The sequence below is a fragment of the Phalaenopsis equestris genome, unplaced genomic scaffold, assembly GCF_001263595.1.
Source record: "Phalaenopsis equestris unplaced genomic scaffold, ASM126359v1 Scaffold000002, whole genome shotgun sequence".
Taxonomy (NCBI): Eukaryota; Viridiplantae; Streptophyta; class Magnoliopsida; order Asparagales; family Orchidaceae; genus Phalaenopsis; species Phalaenopsis equestris.
In genome coordinates, this window is record NW_018164444.1 from 36,328,182 (window position 1) to 36,351,262 (window position 23,081).

Below are 23,081 nucleotides of genomic sequence, written 5' to 3' on the forward strand. Positions count from 1 at the left end.
TCTTTTAAACTCTTATCTATAATTACACCTACACCATTTCTAGTGCGACTCTTACCAGAATACCAAAGTTTAAAACCTAAATTATCAATCTCCTTAGCCTTTTCTCCCACCCACTTAGTTTCTTGAATACATAAGATATTAATTTATCTATGAATCATAATATCAACTAATTCCATTAATTTACCATTGAGAGTGCCTATATTCCAAGATCCTATCCTAATATTAGTTTCATTAGTTTTATGGACTAACTTCTTTACCCGCATTCGCCCGTAATGTGGGAACCCTTGCTTATTTAACACTACACCCGTGCACCGGTTTAGCGGCCCTAACACACTTTTCACTGTATTCAGGCTATACAGCGCGTCGTTTCCAGGGGACGCCCTAGCACTTACACAATGATCGAAAGGATTCATGTCATGATTTTTTCGACAAGTTTTACGTTGGCTGTCGACTACCTAACGCAACCCTCCACTTTTCTCATTCGGGCTTGGGACCGGCAACGGCAGTGTTTTTTTTAAGTGTTACCCAAATAAACAAAAATACAAAAGTAAAGACAATTAAAGGGGGATTTACATACACAGCACTCAATTCTTTTTTAACTGACAGTTGAAAGTGCTGCTTGTGGGCATCTTATAACTTGTTTGCACAAATTAATCATTATATTAATAAATACGTGATTTATTCCCATATCAGTAAAAACTAAAATCAACAACTGAGCAAGGAGCTTGCTTGGACTCCTTTTTTACACCTTAATTTACAGAGAACCTGATTGTATTACAACAACAACAACAACAACAACATAACTATAACTTGTAGTAGATCAATACCAATTTGTTTACACCTTGGTAAGGAGCTTGCTTGGACTCTTTGTTTACATCTTTGTTTATTCATTTGCTTTTAAGGCCATTTACATACATACCATCCAATTGCCATGCATTTACATATATAACACCCAATTATTTATTTTTTACATTTATATCACCCAAATCTTTCGTGGCACATAAAAAAATACCAATATTTTAACTTTCAAAGGTGTATGCATGTAAATATATACATACCAAAATCTTTAATATCACATAAAAATGGCACTATTACCAAAGTGCTGTGTATGTATATATATATATATATGAAAGTTCAGGTGTGAGACATGTAAATACATAAGAATTGTGTGCTACGTATCTAAATTTTGCTCGCTAATATCACGACTGATTTCTCTGTTTTTTTTTTATGGTTCAATCCAGACCAAACCAAACGAATCTGTGGAGCCTAATGAGTTAACTCATTCAGTTGAGGCACAATCTACACAAATCGAGGAAGCGGGTTTAATATGGGTAGATGACTACATTTGTTCAGTTTGTGGTATAGAAATGCCACCAAGCTTTATTATGGAGAGGGGAGAGCATTCTGATTATCATTTAGCAGAGATGCTCCAAAAAGAAGAAACTTCGTATCGCAGATGTCATCTTGCTCATGAAGGGAGGTAATAACTTTAATATTTACATATCTATCACCTCACCTAAACTTTCATATTTCATATTTACATTCATAACATTCAAATCATTAACATCACATCAAAAATATCAGTTTACCATCCTCTTAAAAAGTCAAATGCACATTTTTATGCACATGTTTATAGCACCAAGGTTTTGTACATGTAAATATCAATCTTTAGGTGTTAGATTTGTGATTCCATAATAATTTTGTGGTACTTATGTAAATTTCATTTTAAACAAACACTTATACTGCATGCAATTTCTAGGTTTGAGCACAGTGCGGCGCACAATAGAGAGAGTGTGAGGAAAAAACAGAAGTGCTCCCCAAAGGAGGTCAAGCATATCCCAATTGAAGCTTTCTTCTCAAAGTGCAAGAAAAACTCATAACTTATGGATATTTGCACTGTGTACATATCTGCAAATAGAACTTGTAATTTCTAATTTGTTGCTTTTGCTTTTTCATATTTTGACATAAGCTAATGTAATCCAATAATTGCTTGTTTTGAATCACAAAAACTGCTATTTAAATGCATGAGTGTGCACTAAATAAATAAATAAATAAATAAATAAAATTCAGGAGTTTAGTATAAATTATTAATTTTGATCATGGATTTGCTGCAATTGCAATCTTTTAATGTTAATCGCATGCACATCATCTCCAAATATAGACCGAGGAATCAAAAAATTTAAAATTAATTTATTAATTCATAAAAAATCTTATGTGACAACTGATTCGTAGCGTTGTCAAAAGAACTTGTTATTTGCGAACAGTTCGTGTTCAACTCGTTAAATAATTAGTGTTTGAATCGTTCATTAAGCAAGTAAGTTGAATGAGATTAAAGACTTGCTCATTCGTGCCCACCTCGTTTTAGCTCGAAACAATCAAATAATTAAATAATAATTCTAAAAAAATTTAACTTTTACTATTTTTAAAAATTATTTGGGTGGTGTAATTATGAAAAAAAAATATAAGTTTAAGTGTCAAATATGCAAATGCATAGGATTGGGTTCTATATATGTGCGTAAATGTCCCTAAAATAAGAAAAATTATTTCATACGGATCGGACACGGCATGCATCTTGCGTGCGGTGACCGAAGCTTTACGGTCAGGATCTATTTCGGTGGGCCCCATCTAATTTTATTTTTTAAAGAACTGAAATAATCCTGACCGTAGATCACCGTGATCTACGGTCAGGATCAGACACCGCATGCAGAGATGCATACGGTGTTCGTATGCAATAATTTCTCCTAAAATAAGCAATTTATGTTGCTAATATGATATATAAAATTAGAGTAACATAAATGTAAATAGCCGTTAGAAATGGGAATGTATACGAGTCAGTGCTATGCACTTAAATGCCCCTTTTTTAGTTTCTAAACTTTATAATGAATTGCACATTCTAAAAAAAATAATTCAAAAACAAATATCCAGGTAAAAAACAAAATTACAGCAACATTAGTAACAAAATGCAAAACATCAATATAAATATAAATACAATAATATTTATGATGTGATGTTCAAACTTTAAAGTAGAGCAACCCTAATTCAGCAGGGAAAAGATTTGGAAACTAATTAAAATAATTAAGTTTCTTAATTTAATAGCAATAAATTAATTAAATTATGTTTTTAATCCCAACAGGCAGCGGTAAATTCGAGCCTGATACGCTAGTAACATATCCGGCACAATATTTCGAGGCATGACAGTAAACTCGAGACAATATTTTGTGTGAGGATATTCAAATTTTGATAAAAATTCATCTGGAACTTCGATTTCAACAAATTTCTGGTCAAACCGACCTGCTCGATAAGAGAAACCTAATGACATCAAAGTTAGTCCAATCCGAGTTAAATCAAGCCCAGATCAAGTCATTTAACGGCTTTTGGAAGATTTCAAGATATATTTGGAAGGTCAAACGGATGTCGAATTTGACAAGTTTATAGTCGAATCGAGTGTCTCGACAAAACAAATCCAGCGAGCCCAAGATCACTCAATTCATACATCATTAAGATATTCAAATATTCGTTAAACACCGTAAGATTGAAGGAAGCTATCCAGAACATTTGATCAAAATGATTCATATTCCTGCATTAATTGCACCAAGAATATTATAAATATAATCTCACCCCTCTCATGAGGGGGAGCTTAAGCCTAGAGAGAGATAAAACAGGCCTTGAGGAGGAACTGCAGCTCATCGTCACCACCGACCGTCGTCGACCATCACCGATTGTTATCGATCCCTGTTGACCTCCACCAACCCTCGTCGACCGCCGCCGCCCTACATTGACCGCCGTCTTTCATCGTCAGCCACCGCCTACCTCCGTCGACCGCCGGATTCCAAACAATGGATTTTCGAGGCTTGGGGCCGCGCCGCTTGAAAAAAGCGGCCCCAAACGGAGCCCTAGTTTACACCCCCACCGATTCATTGGTTCAGACTCCGGTTTTGACCGATTCACTCCTAGAGCGGTTTTGGACATTTACCGAGTCGATTGAAGGATCAGTTAATGATTTATCCAATCGATCCAACTAACTAACAACAAGAAGTAGATTAGAGGGATGAAAAATACGATAATCCTAAAATAATCAGAACGATCAGTAAATAGGTGCGACAATCCAACAAAGAATTCATAAGAAAAAACAAAGTAAATTATGAAGCACAAAAAATAGAAGAGTTAAAACGGCAGAAGCAACTTCTTCATTCGTAAGTCTATCATACATACCAATCAATTCTTATGTATTTACATATTTAACACACAAACTTTAACTTCTTACATATATGCCATTATATCCATACATTCAAATATAAATAGTATGTTTCACATTTATAAGTTAAAAAAGAGTAATTTTTAATATGATATGAAATATTTGTGTGGTATAAATATAAAAAGCATAGTTTACTATTTAGATATGTCAATATAAAAGAGTTGGTTGATATTTATATTTATGTAAATGTGCTAAAAGAGTTGGTTGATATATTAAAAATTTCCAAACTTTGTTTACAATTAATGTGCTAAAATCATAATATTTGACTGCAGCCTTTTTGTTCGATTCAAAGTTTTAATAAGAGCATGATAGCATAATTTATAAATATCATATATTTGGAAAAAAATTATATTGTGTTCGTCATCTGCACCTGCTTACGACGAATGACTGAGCGACAACTCGGCATATATCTCATCTACATTTGAGATGGACGCCAACCATGCCGAGTTGTCGCATGACCATTGGTTGTGTGAACAACCAGACAATATTTTATCATATAATAAATTGAGAAATTTTTTTTTGCTAATAAAAGACTGTCAGCATGTACTAAATTCTGATAAATTATTTCGAACTCACCAATAATGTCATAATTTACGATCTAAATAATTTTGGATCAGATTTTCATTAGGTGAGGAGTTCAAATACTACATATTAACATATTAGGCTCATTTCCAAAAAAAAAAAAAAAAAAAAAAAAAGGGAAAAATTGTTCATCAAATATTATGCTTTTAATTTTAATTCAATAATAATAAACTTTATAAAAAATAAATACAATTCAACTTTTAATTGATAAATTAGGTATTTTCATGCCAACTTCCCCGTCTTTGCTTTGTACTTCTTCTGTTACCTTCGGATCTGTCCCTCGTCGTCTTCTTGGTCTCTTTCCTCAAGTGACTCCTACATAGGAAGAGACAAGCGCTGTTCCGTCTTTCTTCATCTTCTACGTCTTCGACCCAATTTCTTTCTGTTTGCCTTCGTTGCAGATTCATTCTCTGCGAAGCAAATAGACGACAAGACCTCCATATTTGGGCCCTCTTTGAATCGATTCCACGCGCATTTCTGCTTTGGGATTCTCTAGATAAGACTAGGGGGTGAAAGGTAGGAGCATTGACGGGGAAGGGGGAAATGGAAAACTATCTCAACGAGAGCTTTAGTGGTGTTAAGCCGAAGAATTCTTCGGAGGAAGCGTTGCGGCGATGGAGGAAGCTTTGCGTTCTGGTGAAGAACCCCAAGCGGCGCTTTCGCTTCACTGCTAATCTCTCCAAGAGGTCGGAGGCCGAGGCCATGAAGAAAACTAACCAGGTCTTGGTCCTTTTTAGTCACTTTATATGGTGTTTTTCTTAATTTGGGTTTCTGTTTCATTGATCGCTTTAGCATCAGTAATACAATTCACTTTCGAATTGAGTAGGAACATCGCTTTGGATCGGATTGAGTTTTCTCAGAAAAATTAGTGCATCTTTTTTCATGATCCAGATAATCTTGGTGTCCTGAATTAAAGCTCTAATTCCCTTAATAAATAAAATTTTATTGCAATATCTGTTGTGTTAAATTTGGCATGAATTACTTTGTTCTTCCCCAAGAGGTTATTTCTGCCCCTTGTCGACAGTTCTTCCACTGAATTCCAGTGCACGAAGACATGGGATCAGCTTTAATATGCTATTAATTCGTTGTGTTTGTTTAATTACTGCTGTATCAAGAGTTTCCTGGAACTTCTAACTTTTATGAAGTTGCTGCTATTATAATTGAGCGAGTTTCACTGTTGACTACCAAAATATTTGTTGACTGAGAGAACTCATAAGCATATTATGGTTTGAAATAAATTTATTAAAGTCAAATTTGATGATTTTATTTAAGTAGAATTGGATAAATTCTACTGCATTTATTTTGTTGCATTTATTTGCTGCTTGTGCTGATAGTGTTGATTAGGGCCTGCTTAAATTCGGAAGGCGATCCCTTTGTTGAGGGAAAACTATATTTAATTTCGCAAATTTTGAATTGTCAAGTGAATCGATCAATCAGTTGAGCTAATTCATCACAGTGCTATATTCATTTCCATGAATTTTTTTTGCTGGACTGAATCGCATGACAGCTCTATCTTAACATTTCTACCAAAAAAAATATTACAGTAAGAGGAAACTTGTAAATCTCTCCAGTGGTTTATTGACATTATCGTGCATATTTACAGGAGAAACTACGAATAGCTGTTCTGGTTTCAAAAGCCGCATTGCAATTCATTCAAGGTATTGTGAATTTTTTTTCCTAGCTTCCATGAAGCTTAGCATAATTTTTGCTGTATCGTACTTGATTTGATACTCAATACTAGTGGCAGCCTCCTCCGGCATTCTACCACGCAGCGACTACGTTGTTCCTAATGAGGTGAAGGCAGCTGGTTTCGACATAGATGCGGATGAGTTGGGATCCATTGTTGAAGGCCATGACTTGAAGAAACTGAAGATTCATGGCGGCATAGAAGGTATTGCAACGAAGCTTTCTACGTCAACAGAAAGCGGGCTTTGCTCCGATGAAGATAGACTGAAGCGCAGGCAGGATGTCTTCGGTATAAATAAGTTTACCGAAAGACAACAAAGAAGCTTTTGGGTGTTTGTATGGGAAGCGCTTCAAGACACCACTCTTATGATTCTCGCCATGTGCGCCATTGTATCTCTCGTCGTCGGCATTGCCACAGAAGGATGGCCGAAAGGAGCTCATGATGGTCTCGGGATCGTTGCGAGCATTCTATTGGTTGTTTTTGTGACTGCAACAAGTGATTACCGACAGTCTTTACAATTTAAGGATTTAGATAAGGAGAAGAAGAAGATCTTCGTTCAAGTTACGAGAAATGGATATAGGAAGAAGATTTCTATTTACGATCTTCTTCCTGGTGATATTGTGCATCTAGGAATTGGTGATCAAGTACCTGCTGATGGTCTCTTTGTATCTGGTTTCTCAGTACTGATAGACGAGTCTAGTCTCACGGGGGAGAGTGAACCTGTTGCTGTAAATAGCGAGAATCCTTTTCTTTTATCCGGAACGAAAGTTCAGGATGGATCTTGTAAAATGCTTATAACAACTGTGGGCATGAGAACCCAGTGGGGTAAGCTGATGGCTACGCTTTCTGAAGGTGGCGATGATGAAACTCCATTGCAGGTTAAGCTGAACGGGGTCGCGACTATAATCGGAAAAATTGGTTTATTCTTTGCAGTAGTGACGTTCGCCGTTCTTTCTCAACGCCTTATGACGAGTAAATATCAAGAGGGCCAGTATTTTAGCTGGTCAGGTGATGACGCATTAGAGATGTTAGAATATTTCGCCATTGCTGTCACAATAGTGGTTGTTGCAGTGCCGGAAGGATTGCCCTTAGCCGTGACTTTGAGCCTCGCTTTCGCGATGAAGAAGATGATGAACGATAAAGCGCTGGTGCGCCATCTCGCAGCCTGCGAAACAATGGGTTCCGCGACATCAATTTGTAGCGACAAAACCGGAACACTCACGACAAATCACATGACTGTCGTGAAAATTTGTGCCTGTGAAAATATCCATGAATTGAACAACACGCAGAAGGATGGTAGCGTAAGATCCCTTTTTCCTGATTCTTCTGTAAAAACTATCATCGAGTCCTTATTCAATAACACCAGCGGCGAAGTTGTGAAGAATCAAAATGGAAAGCTTGAGATTTTGGGATCTCCCACCGAAACTGCTTTGTTGGAATTTGGTTTGTCGTTGGGTGGAAACTTCTACGCAGTAAGGCAACAGACTCAACTTATCAAAGTCGAGCCTTTCAATTCCACGAAGAAGAGAATGGGTGTGGTGCTTCAGTTGCCAGAAGGAGGATATCGTGCTCATTGTAAAGGAGCTTCAGAAATTATTTTGGCTGCTTGTGACAATTATATAGATCATAAAGGTAATGCTGTTCCTTTGAAGGAAGAAGCAGCAAATAAATTGAAAGAAACTATTGAGAGCTTTGCTAGTGAAGCTCTTCGAACGTTATGCCTTGCTTATATGGATATTGAAAATAATTTCGTGGCAACAGAACAGATACCCGTGTCGGGATACACGTGTATTGGAATCATTGGTATCAAGGATCCAGTGCGACCCGGTGTTAGAGAATCAGTTGCGATATGCAAGTCAGCTGGAATTACAGTAAGAATGGTTACAGGAGATAATATAAATACAGCAAAAGCGATTGCTAGGGAATGTGGCATTCTTACTGAAGGGGGTGTAGCTATTGAAGGTCCAGAGTTCAGAGAGAAGAGTTTAGACAAGTTGACTCAATTGATTCCGAATCTTCAGGTTAGATTTGATGGATTTAAAGAATAGAGAATGTTTCCATGTATCGATAATGTATTTTGAGTTGCAATTTTTTCAATCAGGTAATGGCTAGGTCTTCACCGATGGATAAACATACTTTGGTAAACCATCTACGGACTTCGTTTGATGAGGTAGTTGCGGTGACTGGTGATGGAACAAACGATGCTCCTGCACTTCACGAGGCGGATATTGGACTTGCAATGGGAATTGCAGGGACTGAGGTACATTTCCAGTGTGTAGATAATCAATATATCTATATTTTTAGACTTTTTATTTGTCATAAATAGTATATGATCCTGAATATTTTGGCCTGGCTTTATAATTTCATCATATATGGCTCACTTTCTAATGACTTTATGTATTTATGTATTTTCATCAAAATCAATTTACTTTGACTCGAGGAGGGCTTGCTTGACATTAGTTTGATTTAATTAAAATTGATACAATTGAAGTACATATACATGCATGTTATAAATAGATAAATATAATCTTATCTAGTAATATTGAAATTTATAGTTTTTTTTTAATTATAAATTTTGGGTTGACTAAAAAATTAAGTAAAATTCATCATTGTTTTACTGAACATGAGCTAGAAATCAATTTTTTTTAATTATAAATCTTGGGTTGACTAAAAAATGGTGTAAAATTCATCATTTATTTACTGAACATAAGCTAGAAATGATTTTTTTATTTTTAGTTGAGTTTGTCACACTAGACTTGACATAATAATACCCCTCCCCTAATTATGCTTAAATTATATATGTTGTCTTCTTAGAGATATCAATGATGCCTTGGATTTAATTGTTTCAAGGGCTTATGCTTGTTGTAGAGAGTGTCCTTTTGGTTTTAGGACCTAGGGATGGCAGTAGTAAGGTATATGAGTGGTGGTGAAGAGCTAAGGGTTAGCCAAATAGGACTGTTTTCCGAGATACTAGCATAGGGTTTATGAAATTAGGGCTTGATCAGAAGGTGTTGTGCGACACTTAAATGGTGTGTAGATGTTTAGTGTGACCAGAGTCATCAGAGGTCGACGTTTACTGTGACCAAACCATTTAAGGAGACTCTCTCTAATCTTGTCTACCACTAGAGCTACTCTAGCCCTTTTACGTATATATTCATTTCACATTTTGTCTCTAAGTGTAAAACCGCTCATCCACCTAAGCCTTTGTATCTCAGCCGCACTTAAATTTATGCTTCTCGTGGACATAATATGTTGCTGGAATTAATTAATAGAAGCCTCCATTTGGTCATTCACATAAGTAAAGTCAAATAAAGAAACCTTGATTAATCTTTGCAAGATCCACAAAATATTCTCTTTGCATAATATGTTATGATGATAACTTATGTGCATTTAAATGTCTCTTTGTACTCTTAAGCCTCCTATATGGTTTATAATGAAATACATAATCAAGGTATATAATACAATGCGTAACTTAATATGGACTCCATAGTTTTTGTGCTCGAGATTGTGCTCTTTCTTGATTTTGAATCCTTGAACTGATTGGGAAATGTTTCAATTTATTTTCTGAACTTTTGGTGAAAATATTTAATCAATGGAAAATTCATTACTCATAAATGTTAAATTTTGAACATTCATTTTGAATCTTATTGGGATTTAAACTGCCATTTTGTGCTACTACTTCGCCACTCTGTGTGATTCAGTGCCTAAAAAAATTGAGGTAAAGTGCTTGTGCATCTATATATATAGTAATGAATGGGTTATATTGGGTTGTGGTAAGTTAGCAGCGGTAAAATACGAACCACAGTTCTATATCATGAACTTCAGTTTGTGCCTATTGGCTTTGTTTCATATAATTCAATATCTGTTATTCATTTACATCTATTGATTCTAGTATATATTTATTTTTGTTCAATATTCCCATTTGTTCTTGATAAGCCAAAACTTTCCTGCTTGTTTATTTATTTATTTATTATTAGTATTCTTTTCCTGGAGTTTGTGTTAGAAGAAATTCTCTCATATATCTATCTAGTTGACGCTACCGTCTTAGTATTTTATATGCAAACATGCCATATAATATTGAGACAAAAGTTATGCTTTCCAAGAAACTGCTTCATATATGTATTGTTTTATTTTTATATTCATGTTCTTGTTTTTTAATTTGCCTCATATGCCGTGTTCACGCCACCATATACGCTGCTTTAGGATTCCATGTGCTACCAAGATTTTTTTTTATTATTATTTGTGCAATGTCTAGTTGATAGTGAAGGTATATAGGCTATATATGGAAGTAAAAAAACCTAAAAATATGCATTATGAAAGCATAATGAAGTTCCTTTTTACAGTAATAATTGCTTGAATCCTTGGCAAATGATGACTATTACAAGCCTTCCAAAAAGGCAATCCTAAACCATATAGATTGTTAAATACAGAATCTCAATGTTATCAGTTAAACTAGCAACATCGGGGGAACTATCTTTGTACCCGGAAACAGGCAGCCATGTATCAGAAAATCCTAGAAGCCACAACAGAACTTTGATCTTCCACTGTATCTTTTTGTTGGGGAAGATGCCAGGTGAGGGTTGGAGAGTTGACTTGCTGTTGTTTAGAGGGAAATGAATTGGATAAATGGGCTGGCCGGTGGTTGGAGTGGCTTAGATTGTTTCTGTGTTCTGTTTATTTGTTGAGAATATAATTCATAAGGGGAGAATTGAAGGAAGGTTTTGGGTAGTGGGATTTGATGAGGATTAACAAATAGTTTAAGGAAATAAATAAGCTTTATAGTTTGTATGGGAAGGGATGGCTTGACGTTTGTGTTAGGTGACCAAGGCAGTTGAATCTTACCAGCAATGTCAATGGAAAAGAATGGCAAGCATTAGCAAGAAAACTTTCCTGAGGCAGCTAAAGCAGCAAATAGAGGAGTGTAAATTATATATTTAACCTCTAAACTATATTACATAGCATTGCATACAGGTGGTTCTATAGAGTGAGTTCTTAGTAGGATTTATGCTCTGTAAACCTTCAATACTATGGTTCCAAGTGCAAACTTCAGCGACTTTTTTTATTGCTGAATCTATGTAGTTTTTCCTTTATTCGTATATATTGTTTATTGGTTAATTCATTGACGTGTGTTAGCAACCTGAACGAACAGCTGTTTGTTTTCTTACATGGAATATCTACATATCATTCATGCAATGTTTGATAATATACCTTATTTTTTATTCTCAATGCTACATCTGCTTGTAATTAACTCATAGAAAAACCAGTATTGTTTGAAATTTGTAATATTAGCATAATTCTGAATAATAATTAGTACATTGATAGCCATGCCATAACTTACAAATATGCGAGACTAAGTTTGCATTCCATCTGTAGGTGGCAAAGGAGAGCGCTGATGTCATAATACTGGATGACAATTTTTCAACTATTGTGACTGTGGTGAAGTGGGGGCGTTCTGTTTACATAAACATCCAAAAATTTGTGCAGTTTCAACTCACTGTGAATATTGTTGCTTTAATTGTTAATTTCTTGTCGGCCTGCTTTACAGGTGAACAAATACAGCTTAAATCTGTTATTTTCAGTGTTTTCAATCACCATTCTTTCCCTTCTCATAATCATGTTTTTGTTAATCCAGGAAATGCACCACTTACTGCTGTTCAGCTTCTTTGGGTCAACATGATTATGGATACTTTAGGCGCACTTGCATTAGCTACAGAACCACCTAATGATGAATTAATGAAAAGACCACCAGTTGGAAAGAAAGGCAATTTTATCACAAATATAATGTGGAGAAACATTTTGGGACAAGCGTTCTACCAGTTTATTGTGATTTGGTGCCTCCAAACAGAAGGGAAGCGGCTTTTTGATCTTGAGGGGCCTACGGCGGAACTCACCTTGAATACATTAATCTTCAACACATTTGTTTTCTGTCAGGTATATTTCTATCTCGCTATAGTTCTGTTTTGTGGTGTTATGGAGGTTTTTGGCAAAAGGTAGTTGTTAATTTAGACGCTTGAGCATTTACTTGATGCAGCATTTACTTGACAAATTTGTATGTGATTGCTTGAAATTTGAAGTAAAAAGCTGTATCTTGAGTATGAGATAGTAAATAACCTCATGCTTAGAGAAGTTTTGAGTGGGCTCATGGTGCGCTTCTCCTAAGTTGCCATAAAGCTTCTCAGAGACTTTTCTGGTGTTTGCAAGGAGAATGGCAAACTTTTCTTGAAGCAGCTTATATGGAATGAAAGCTGTAGAGAAACTAATGAAAGTTATCAGAACGGTGGAGGATGATGATTCCTCCTTTTTGGTCATCTTCTGGTTCCTTAGTGGCATCCAATATATAGAGGAGAAGTGATCAATTTAGCTATAAGCTATAGGTGAAATTGAGTGGATATGAATATATTGTCATTCGTATTTTTTCATTTGATCTCGAATTTATGTTATGAAAATAAATATTTTTTATAATATTCAAAAAATAAGAATGAATTTATTATCAAGAAGAAATTAATCTCTCATTTATGATTTCAAATAATACCATACTTCCACATAAATTGACACTAAGAATGGGGTTGCATCAGCTACTATAAATAAGGCAAAATTCGAACTTAGAGTGAGTGCTATAAGAAACGTGTTAAATTAGTAACTTCCAACCATTCCTATATTTGGATCAAGCACCTTATATATAAGTACAAAATCTTAGATTTTAGTTAAAATTTTAAAAAAATCATTATTTTTGTGTCAAGGTGATGCTGACGTCTAGCAACCAACGTGGCAACTGTCGCAAATTTGGCCGGTACTGGTTTGGTCTAGGCAAAGGAGGGACTGATTGATTAGGCATGGGTTTCCCTCCTGCTTGGAGCGGGTCCACTCCTCTTTATGCTAGATCTATAATTATGTTATTTTCCTATTTTAGGTCAGTTCTTGATTGAGTTTTTGTTAGGATGGTTGTTAGTGTCCCCTGTTTTCCCATCTAGGATTGTGTCCAAGTCCGAGTAGTGCTCTGGTTATATCTCGTTCTGAGGTGATGATACTATTCCAAGTGTTGAGTGGTGTTGTCATCACCATATCTAGTTCTTGGATGCTATATCTCGCTACCGAAATAGTATTTATCCTCGACTTTCCTCGTCCTTCGCAATCTTCCCTTTGTGCTGCCATCACCATAACTGTTGCAACCACCCCTTAGGACATTACCTTTGTTGTCGCCCGCACCCCCATACCTCCCCGCCGCCTATCTTAGCAACCTTCCAACCTTTCTACCTTGCAACCGTCAGTATCCCCACTCTTCCACATTGCTGCCACCACCCCTATCCCACTTCCACCTCGATGTGGCTGCCCCCCAAACAACAAACTGCTTCTGTTGGGACCACTCTCCCTTGCTTCCTTGCTGTTCCAGCCACCCATAATCGCAGTTGCCCTTCTTTCCAAGCCCTCTAATGACCGCTATCACTACCACCACCAAGCGCGATCCACTATAGGCGGGTGTCATGTTGTTGTTATTTTTTCTTTTTCATGTGTGGTTGTGGTCACCTATTGACTTTTTCAGTAACAATATTTATTTCCTTTTTGTGATTTGAGTTAACTCTGGTATCATTTTGTATCAAAGCTAGCATAACTCTAGTCATATCCTAGGGTTTCTAGCATCCACAGATACCCAACCACATCTCCACCTATCATAGGGTTTCTAGAATCCATTAATACTCAACCCCTTCTCCACCCAACACCCTTTCTCTTCACTGGTTTTTTTCAAATCGGCCTCCCAAAAATTTTCTCTCACCCTACCTCACCGCTATATACCCTTTCACTCCTCCGACCCTAAGCAATAATCATATCTTCGAGAAGACAATGGTCGGATAATGATCGGGTGCTTACCATGGAAGAGCTGCAATGAAAACTCCGTCGAGTGTTGTGACGACTCGTTGATATTGAGGAAAGTGGTCAGAGAGAGGTCACCGTCGAGCCTGGTTGCAAGTTCCTATCAAGAGAGAGAGGAGCACTTGAATCCCATCCGTAGGAATGATTCTAGTGGAGCAAAAAACGAGCCACAATGATTTGGGGTATTGTATTAGAGGAGGCCGAGAGATGAAGTGCGTGTTGGATGATACAGAGACTTAGGAGTGAATGTGGACATATTGAATTTCGAGGGGAGAATTAATCCAGATGACTTCATAGAGTGGTTGCAGGCCGCAAGAGGTTTTTTGAATAAAGGTTGTTCCAGATGATTGGAAGGTGAAGATTGTTGCTATCAACCTAGAGAAGAGCGGCTCGTTGTGGTGGGAGAACCTAAAGAGGGAGATAAATAGAGAAAGACGAAGCAACATAACTGCCTGAGAGAAGATGAAGAGAGAGTTGCAATGACAATACCTACGCATACACTACCGCCAGGATTTTATTTTTGAGACTCCACCACTGCAGCAGCAGAACATATCAGTGGAAGAGTACGCAATGGAGGTTATGCACCTTAATCTGAAATGTGATCTGGTGTAGCTGGAGGAGCACACGATATCCAGGTACTTGGGAGATGTGCAGTTTGCCATCGACAACTTGGTTCAACAACATCTTTACTTAGGAGGTCTGACGTTCAGACCTTAGCATTGAAGGTGGAGAGACAACAGAAGTAGAGCAAACATCCACCACTTTTCAAACAATCACTCACAGTTGGATACATTAGTAGGATCACACATGAGACAGTTGAGAAGTTTAGTCTGAAAAATAATAGAGCTACCAGTGTGAGATGTCTGATCAGAAAAATGATAGAGCTACGAAAGTGAGAAGTTTGAGAAGAGCAATACCTCCACTACCGTCCCAACTAGGAAATGTTTCAAATGCCATGATTTTGGATACATTGCTTCCAGTTGCCCGACCAGCCGAGTTGTGTCCTTCACTTAGAATGGTGCATAAGAGAAATTTGGCAACTAAGAGGTAGTATAAGAAAATGGCAGGGAGCACCAACTTCCGCTATATAAGGGCGGGATGCTTGTGGTTTGACAAATCCTATAGATCGAGGCTATGAAGGATCAGCAGTGGCTTCGCCACAACTTATTCTGCACTTGTTGTACTGTTAAGGGAAATATATGCAATTTCATCATCATTGATGAAGAGACCAACAAGTAGATATACAAATTGAGTCTCACGACTTAAAGACATTCCCAATTGTATTCCCTGAGTCAGTTGAAAATGGAAACATAGTCAGTATTGACAGTAGGTATCTTGTAGAATTTTAAATGGGAAACCAATTGTAGAATGTGGTGTGGCGCAACGTGGTGCCCACGGATGTCTGCCATCTTTTTGTTGGAGAGACCGTGACAATGTGACTGCATGAATTAGCATGATGGGTTTAGAAACACTTGTTCCTTCACCAAGAATGACAGACACATAGTCCTACTATCTGCAGAGTCTGAGATTCCAGGTGCCATTACCAGTAGAGAAGCGTCTGCAAGATCAGTTTTGATGATGACAGAGGAGAGTGAGACAGGAGGGCCGATTTCAAACATAGGCCAACTAGTACAGAAAGAGTTTTAGGATACCCTGTTCAATAGCTTACCACTATGGCCACCACCGTTCAAGGATGTTCAGACTGACCTCACTTCAGATCAGGTTCAACCAACGTGGCACACAGTCCCAGTTCAGTTCTGTAGCGTACTCCTAAAATGTTAGATTGATATGGATGGTTGCTCGCAAGTGCAAAAAATTTCTCATGTGTTTTGGGAGACAATGCAATTTGATAGTGGGATCCAGTTGCTTCAGCGGCCACAGTCGAAGATCCTTCAGTCTCGCGAGGTTATAGCAGCTCTGTCATCATCAACGTGCAGACAAAAGAATCAACGAATGAGGTCGAAGTTCTCCCAACCCCAGGAGACTGGCACGAGCATCCAGTGCTCTACGCGGCAACAACAAAGGAGGGGACCGCCGGTCCTAGGCTTGAGATTCCCTTCTATTTGGAGCAAGGTCCACTCCTCTTTACCCTAGGTCTATAAGTATGTTGTTTTCGTGCTTTAGGTCAGTTGCGTGTTACTTTTCTGTCATGACTTTCGTTGGTGTTTCCTATTTTCTCGTCTAGGGCTTTATCCTAGGGCGAGTGGTTCTCAGACTATATCTCGTTTCGAGATAGTGATTCTCCTCCAAGGGATGATTGGTGCTCTAATTGTATTTCACTCCCTCCCATCCTTCGCAACCTTCTCTCCGCTGTCGTTGTCGCCATAACTGTTGTAGCCACCCTTTGTGAGAGCACCTTTGTTGTTGCTTGCTCCCCCCATACCTCCTTGCCACTCGTCCCACCTGCCTACCAACCTTCCAGTCTTTCTACCTTACAACCACCAATGTCCCAGCTTCCACATTGCTGTCACCGCCCCTATCCTGCTTCCAGCTCTCTGTGGCCGACCCCTAAAAAACAAACTGCTTTTGTTGGGACTGTCGTCCCTTGCTGCCTAGCTGCTCCAGCCGCTCACTTTTACAAGCCCCCTAACAACCACCATCACCCGATATCCACCCTAGTCGCGTGTCGTTTTGTTATTTCCTATTTTCATATGTGGTTGTAAGTTTTTTTAGTAATAATATTTGCTTTCTTATTGTGGTTTGAGTTAACTTCAATATCAAAAGAGCCTTATGTCCTTATATTTTATTTTTATGTCTTATATATGATAAAATTTTATTTTTAGATTAAATTCTTTACATCTAAAATTACATTATTTTTAAATGAAAGATATTGTCTTGAACTAAATATGTTATATTGGAAATTGACCTTATTTTTTGGCGAGATGTCTTAAATCTATCTAATAGGGTTGGGTGGGATTATTGCTAAGTTTATATTGTATTAATTAATGGTTGGTGATGTGGCTTGTTTTTTATTATTAGCATTAACTTTTTACTAATTGCCATATGACATTTTAAGAGTCTAGGGTTCCTAATGTCATTGGAATGATGCAATTAATGTAGAGCACACAAAATTATAAAGACTTCACATATCAAGCTATAAAATTATGTTCTTTTTTTAAACTTAAATGAAACTAAATAATTATGCAGCTTATAAAATTAATCCAAAGTAATTAGTGCATATTTGAATGATGAAAAATCAACTATCAATTTACACTACAATTGAAACCCTAGTTGTGGCTTATTTGATCTAAATCAGAACACTTGCAAAACCAATAGCAAATATTTGTGAAGAAAATATATTAAAAAAGAAACCAATATGGAGAAAATTCATGTCTCACGTAGATACAATTACATATAATTCTTGGAAGTTTTCTATTGCATTTGCATGGCACTCAATTGAATTTCATTTTGAACAAACAAGCAGAATATTGAAAACATGAATTTAAAATTTTATTAATTAAGAATTATTGGATTACATGTCTCATATTACTATTTATGGACTTCTTATAGCTCCTTGATGTAGCCAAAGGTGCTTTAAGATTATCATCACAAAGAAGAAAGAGGTCAACATTCAAGCTTCTTGAGGTGGGGTAATGGATATAATAGGTTGTGGGTTAAGTTCATTGTAGATATGGATACTTCAAAGATCATACCAAAATAGTTTCTCTGGGTGGGGATGGTCATCAGATATGACATCAGGGGGTATGTAATAGTTTTCTAATGTCATGCCTAAGTCAACGGTATGTGGAATAGTTAGTGGACTACAACTATCTTTAGAAAATCAATTGTGTGTCGATGAATGGATTTGGTGGGATACGAACTAGGGTATCGTCATAGATTGTCAAGATAAGTGCATCAAAAATATTAACTGATCGGGATATCAGAATAATTCTCCAAGGTTGGTGCAACCATGGGTTGTTCACTAACTGTTAATTGGAATTACTCATATAATCATTTAATTGAAAGCATTTTCACGTTACATAAAAGTTCTCCCGTTTCTTCTAACATTCATTTTATCAACCCAAGGTTGACATAGAAGTACATGTATTACAACCCTAAAAATGATATCGCATCATTTGTGATCTTCAGAGCTATCTAGTTAATGGGAACTAGGCACCTAAATGTCACAGTATGGGATGTCTTATTATTCTAACTAATTTTGAAAAGATAAGGATAGGGTCAAGATCTAAGGTTGGCTCTTTTTATACATGTTGGTGATATAATATTTAATCTATAGACTTATCTATAGCTATCTCACTTTTTTCCTCATTAAAAATTGCGTGGATTCAAATGATGTTACCTTGTCTACATTCTCTTGATTCAAAAGCATATTGGATTTTAGTTAAAGTTGCGATCCCTTGATTTAGGGTTTTATGATCATTGCTAAACTCTTTCATCGTAGTGTTTAATGATTCATAGATGTCATTTCAATGATCTGATACAAGCAACAATGTTGATAGGCATTTTATTATTTTTTAAATTATGTTGTGTACTGAACTAATAATTAATTATGTACAAAAAATAAATTCCTAGGCTTCAATTAATTGCGACACTAATTTTTCCATTATGACTATAAAGATATTCACCTATGTGTAACCCGTAATCATTCAAGTTGCTAAATATACCCTGAATGCCATAATTTTATTTTCACATTCAAATGGCAGGTTATTTTTCAACTGAAACATACTTTTCAAATATAGAACATTCAAGGAAATATAGGTTGTCAGCTCAAGGTGAATGATTAAGCTATATAGTTGAGGTAATAAGACAGACATCAATAATTAAATTGTAAGTTTGCCAATTGATTATGTATGTGATAACCTAACACATCTATTGCAGTTACTAGAATAAACAGTCATAAAGTTAAGAAGGGAGATATTACCCCTTGTTGGATGATATATCCACCAATTATAAGTACCAATGGTTCAAAATTCAATTGTGTCTTGCTTTTTATGTTGAAATTTTCAATGTCTAGGCTTTTACTGTGATACAAAAGTTGGTTTAACCTCGGTTGATGGGTGATCTTAGTCCTTCAATTGCTATTATAAGATGCTAAGGATGATCCTTGTGCACTACCAGGAAATCGGCCTTGAATTGTCTTTTCACGGAACAAAGAGGCACAAAGGTTATATCAAATTGCAATAGCATTATCAACCACCTTGATAACCTACCGAAGTGTCGGTCGAGTCATCAAATATTGAAATGAATTAAACCTTGAAATAATGTTAACCTTATGAGAAAACATGTAATTTCTAAGTTTTTAAACTGCAAAGATTAAAGCTAGACAATGTTTCTCAAGTGGAGAATACTTTACCTCAATTGGAATTTGATGATAACTTATATAATATATAGCATTTTCCTTACCTAGGTCACTGACCCGAGCTTACAAGGCTCCGATGAAATCGTCTAAAGCTGCAGTATAAATTATCAATGGTCTATCCAAGATAGGGGCTGCTGGAACATGTGTTATCAAATACTATTTTATGTGTTCAAAAGCATGTTGATATTTATCGTCCCAAATAAAATTGGCATCTTTCTTGGTCAACACAATAAACTGCTGGCATCTACTCAACATGTTAGATATAGTGCGACTTAGATATGTCAGCTCTCCTTAGATGGTTGAAAGAGTTTTATTTGAGGTACTTGTCAAGAGAAGAGAAGAGAGTAGGTCGATCAAAATCTTAGGAGAAACCACCTATAGAACTCTCCGTTGGGTTTCCACATTTAGTGTTTCTTATGATGGAGCTTCTAGGGTTTGAACATTTGGGAAAGCAAAAGATAATATCCTTAGATGTGTTCTAAATTATTCGTTAAAGTTCTAAGTGGTTTTGAGGCCAAAGGATGGAGAAATATCAATTTATCTTAGTTGGATAGATTTGACTAGTCTAAGAAGAGTGTATTAGTGGAAACACTAAGTGTACGGAGGGGCTCGAATGACTTTGGTATGTTAAGGGAACGTGTAGAGATCAGATCGTATTTGACGAAGATCTAAGGAATTCAGAGGGTGATGGGGGAGAGACGGCCAAAATTTGATCACTCAAAGACCTATTGTGGCTGATTGCTTATGGAGGAGATTCTGATTTGTTTGATGGCTGTAGGGGCAAGGGAGTAGTCTTGGGAGATGAGGGAGTTGATGTTGGTAGGAATGGGGAAGGGAGAAGACCGACCAACAATCAACTAAGGTTATTACTTGGTTCTTCACCTAGAAGAATCCAAGCAAGTAATCAGTCTCCAAGTACACAACCCAAGAGAATGACTTCTAAATTTTTTATTAAGCATGAACACTTTTTCCTGATTTATTTCGGCAATATATAATCTATTACATTCTACTTTACAATTTAAAATAATTTTTTTAAAAAAAAAGAGTAAATAGGAAAAAAGTAAATCTTGAAAAGGATTGGGACCACTATACAATTCTATCTCTATATGAGGTGGATGATTACTCTTTTACTCCTTGTTTCAAACTCGTTTAATAATAATTAAAAATGGTAAATCCAATTAAAGGGCCTCCTACTTGGAAGGTAAGTTTGTCCTTTTAAAAATACAAAATTTTAAGCATAAATCATCATTATGATTTAATTGTTTTTATATCAGAAAATTTTCATTTATGACAAATGGTGTCCTCTTAGCCCTTTATTTAAAGTTTTAATCTTGATCTTATGATGGGGGCCATTATAATTGCTCGATGTTTTATTCTACATCACTTGTAAGATTGCCCTTATAGGGGATAACTAAAATCATGATTATGAAGAGAACGATTTATAAATTATAAACAGACTAAGGAGTATGATCCAAATCCACAAGGCCTGGTGGACAAAGGCTGCAGGATCACCTGCACGAAAACAATAAGAGGACGGACTCTGTAGACCCGAATGAGGAAGCTATGGTGATGGGATTGAACCAGAGAGGCGAAGCCACTGAAAAGTCAAATTGGAGCAGGAACCCGCTTCAACAGGGTTGAATTAGAGTAGGCAGCCATGGTGATAGGATTGAACCAATGGATAAAGAAGTTGCAAACAAAACCGAACTAGAATTGGAGCTTAGTAATTATAATCTAAAGTTTTAGCATGTACACACACATCTTTATTTGCTCCTAATTTTATTAGCAATTTGTTTGGCTCTTTCCATCAAGTATGGGCACATAGGCAATTGTTGAACATAGGTGTTGCGCGCACACGCGCGAATAGAAGCACAAATGTGCTGCACATTCGAGCACCACAATGAATTATTGTTTTATTTTTAAAACTGAAAAGTTATCAGTAAGTAGAAAAAAAATTTAATCTTCTCATGTTCTCATAATGTACTTATCTATTCATCTCTTGCTGATTTGGTGAGAATTTAATGCAGGTCTTCAATGAGATTAGCTCCAGAGAGATGGAAAAAATTGATGTGCTTCATGGCATCCTACAGAACTACATCTTTGTAGGAGTTGTCACAAGCACTGTCATCTTCCAACTCATAATTGTACAATTCCTTGGTGATTTTGCCAGCACAACACCTCTTACACTATGGCAGTGGTTCGTTACTGTGTTCATCGGCTTCCTGAGCATGCCCGTTGCTGCCGCCATTAAGTTGATTCCAGTTGAATCAAACTGAAATCGTGCCTTGGAGACCTTAATTTACTTGAATCCGAGCTCAAAATTCTCAACAAAATAGAAAAAGATCATTCATATTTTCAAGATAGATGTTTCAGATTTACTTATTTTGATTCATTTCAATGTATCTGCAGATAATACAGTAGTCTTTTTTGAGGCAGAGAAACAGATGGAACCAAAAGGTCAGATCTCTTCGCTGGCCTCTGTGCTACCTCTCTGGCTGCTCTGAAACTGTATAATAGGTGGACCACAAGCTTATTTTTATTTTTTTTTTTGTCCACAACTCCTCTTTTTTTTTTAGCTGATTTGCTTAATTCTGTCTTATTGTACCCTTTTCGTTAGAGTAATCATTTACTTTTGGTTTCTTGTAGATTTCCATTAGTGTTTATGTGCTAACATATCATATCATATGTAAACAGTTTTATTTGAATATTTTTATGCTTGCTTGATTCAAAATGGCAAGCTGTTTTTTCTTCAATTTTGAAAGTTTTCAAACGGAATTTGCTTTCTTTGAATTTGAGCATTCAGTGGTTCAGATTAAGATCACTTTTTATAATGCAAAGCAGTTTCATTTTCTTATTGATGGAATGTTTCCAAGGCAATGCTTACTTCATTGAGTTTCAAAAAAAAAGTTTTAAATGGCCAAAAGTAACATCTAATGCAATTTTGTACTAAACATATACTAAAATGTCATGGCATCACCTAAGAATATCATTGAAATATGTGAATAATGAGTGTGAATAAAGATAACTCAAGAGCCGGCTCAACTCTATTATTGGCTCGTGAACTAATCTCGGCGAGTTAACAAGTCAACCTCAAGCCAACAACAACTTGACTAATTAGCTCGTGAGAAGGCTTATTTAAAAAATAATTAATAAAAAATATACATAAAAGATGTTAAAATTAATAATATTTAATAACTAATAGTTTACATTTTATATCAAGTAATTTCTTGTTATTATCATATAAATAAGTATTATATTTATCATTTAATTGTAACAATTACTTAAATTTATAATTTTTTTTTTCTTTCATGCTAAACAAGTTGTCTTGTAAGTAGATTCAAACTCGTAAGCTTAAACTTGAGCTCGAA

At 36.2% G+C, this 23,081-nt stretch overlaps 2 protein-coding genes across 3 annotated transcripts in view; both read left to right on the top strand.

Moving 5' to 3' along the window:
• The window catches only part of LOC110018016, a 33,439-nt gene extending 31,433 nt beyond the window's left edge, over nucleotides 1–2,006 (top strand). The window contains exons 6-7 of the mRNA XM_020715228.1: nucleotides 1,242–1,480; nucleotides 1,760–2,006. Of these exons, the coding sequence (XP_020570887.1) occupies nucleotides 1,242–1,480; nucleotides 1,760–1,880 (360 nt within the window). The 3' untranslated portion in view covers nucleotides 1,881–2,006. The remainder of the gene's footprint in view (nucleotides 1–1,241; nucleotides 1,481–1,759) is intronic.
• Nucleotides 2,007–5,071: 3,065 nt separating this feature from the next.
• LOC110021918 (calcium-transporting ATPase 1, plasma membrane-type-like) lies at nucleotides 5,072–22,137 on the top strand. 2 transcript variants are annotated; one of them, XM_020720641.1, is made up of 7 exons: nucleotides 5,072–5,557; nucleotides 6,441–6,495; nucleotides 6,579–8,545; nucleotides 8,626–8,784; nucleotides 11,898–12,069; nucleotides 12,157–12,455; nucleotides 21,741–22,137. In XM_020720641.1, exons 1-7 carry the CDS (start codon nucleotides 5,381–5,383, stop codon nucleotides 21,987–21,989), a joined length of 3,078 nt encoding a protein of 1,025 aa, XP_020576300.1. In that variant the 5' UTR covers nucleotides 5,072–5,380; the 3' UTR covers nucleotides 21,990–22,137. The 2 variants fall into 2 exon arrangements, with proteins under 2 accessions (XP_020576300.1, XP_020576309.1); XM_020720650.1 differs by having other exon boundaries at nucleotides 6,585–8,545.
• The last annotated feature ends 944 nt before the right edge of the window (nucleotides 22,138–23,081 follow it).

Excerpts from the sequence above, each read along its gene's own strand:
- LOC110021918 (XM_020720641.1), top strand. The coding sequence starts at position 5,381 with ATGGAAAACTATCTCAACGAGAGCTTTAGTGGTGTTAAGCCGAAGAAT. Across the intron at positions 6,496-6,578 it reads CGCATTGCAATTCATTCAAG|TGGCAGCCTCCTCCGGCATT; the intron begins GTATTGTGAATT and ends ACTCAATACTAG. Across the intron at positions 12,070-12,156 it reads CTTGTCGGCCTGCTTTACAG|GAAATGCACCACTTACTGCT; the intron begins GTGAACAAATAC and ends TTGTTAATCCAG.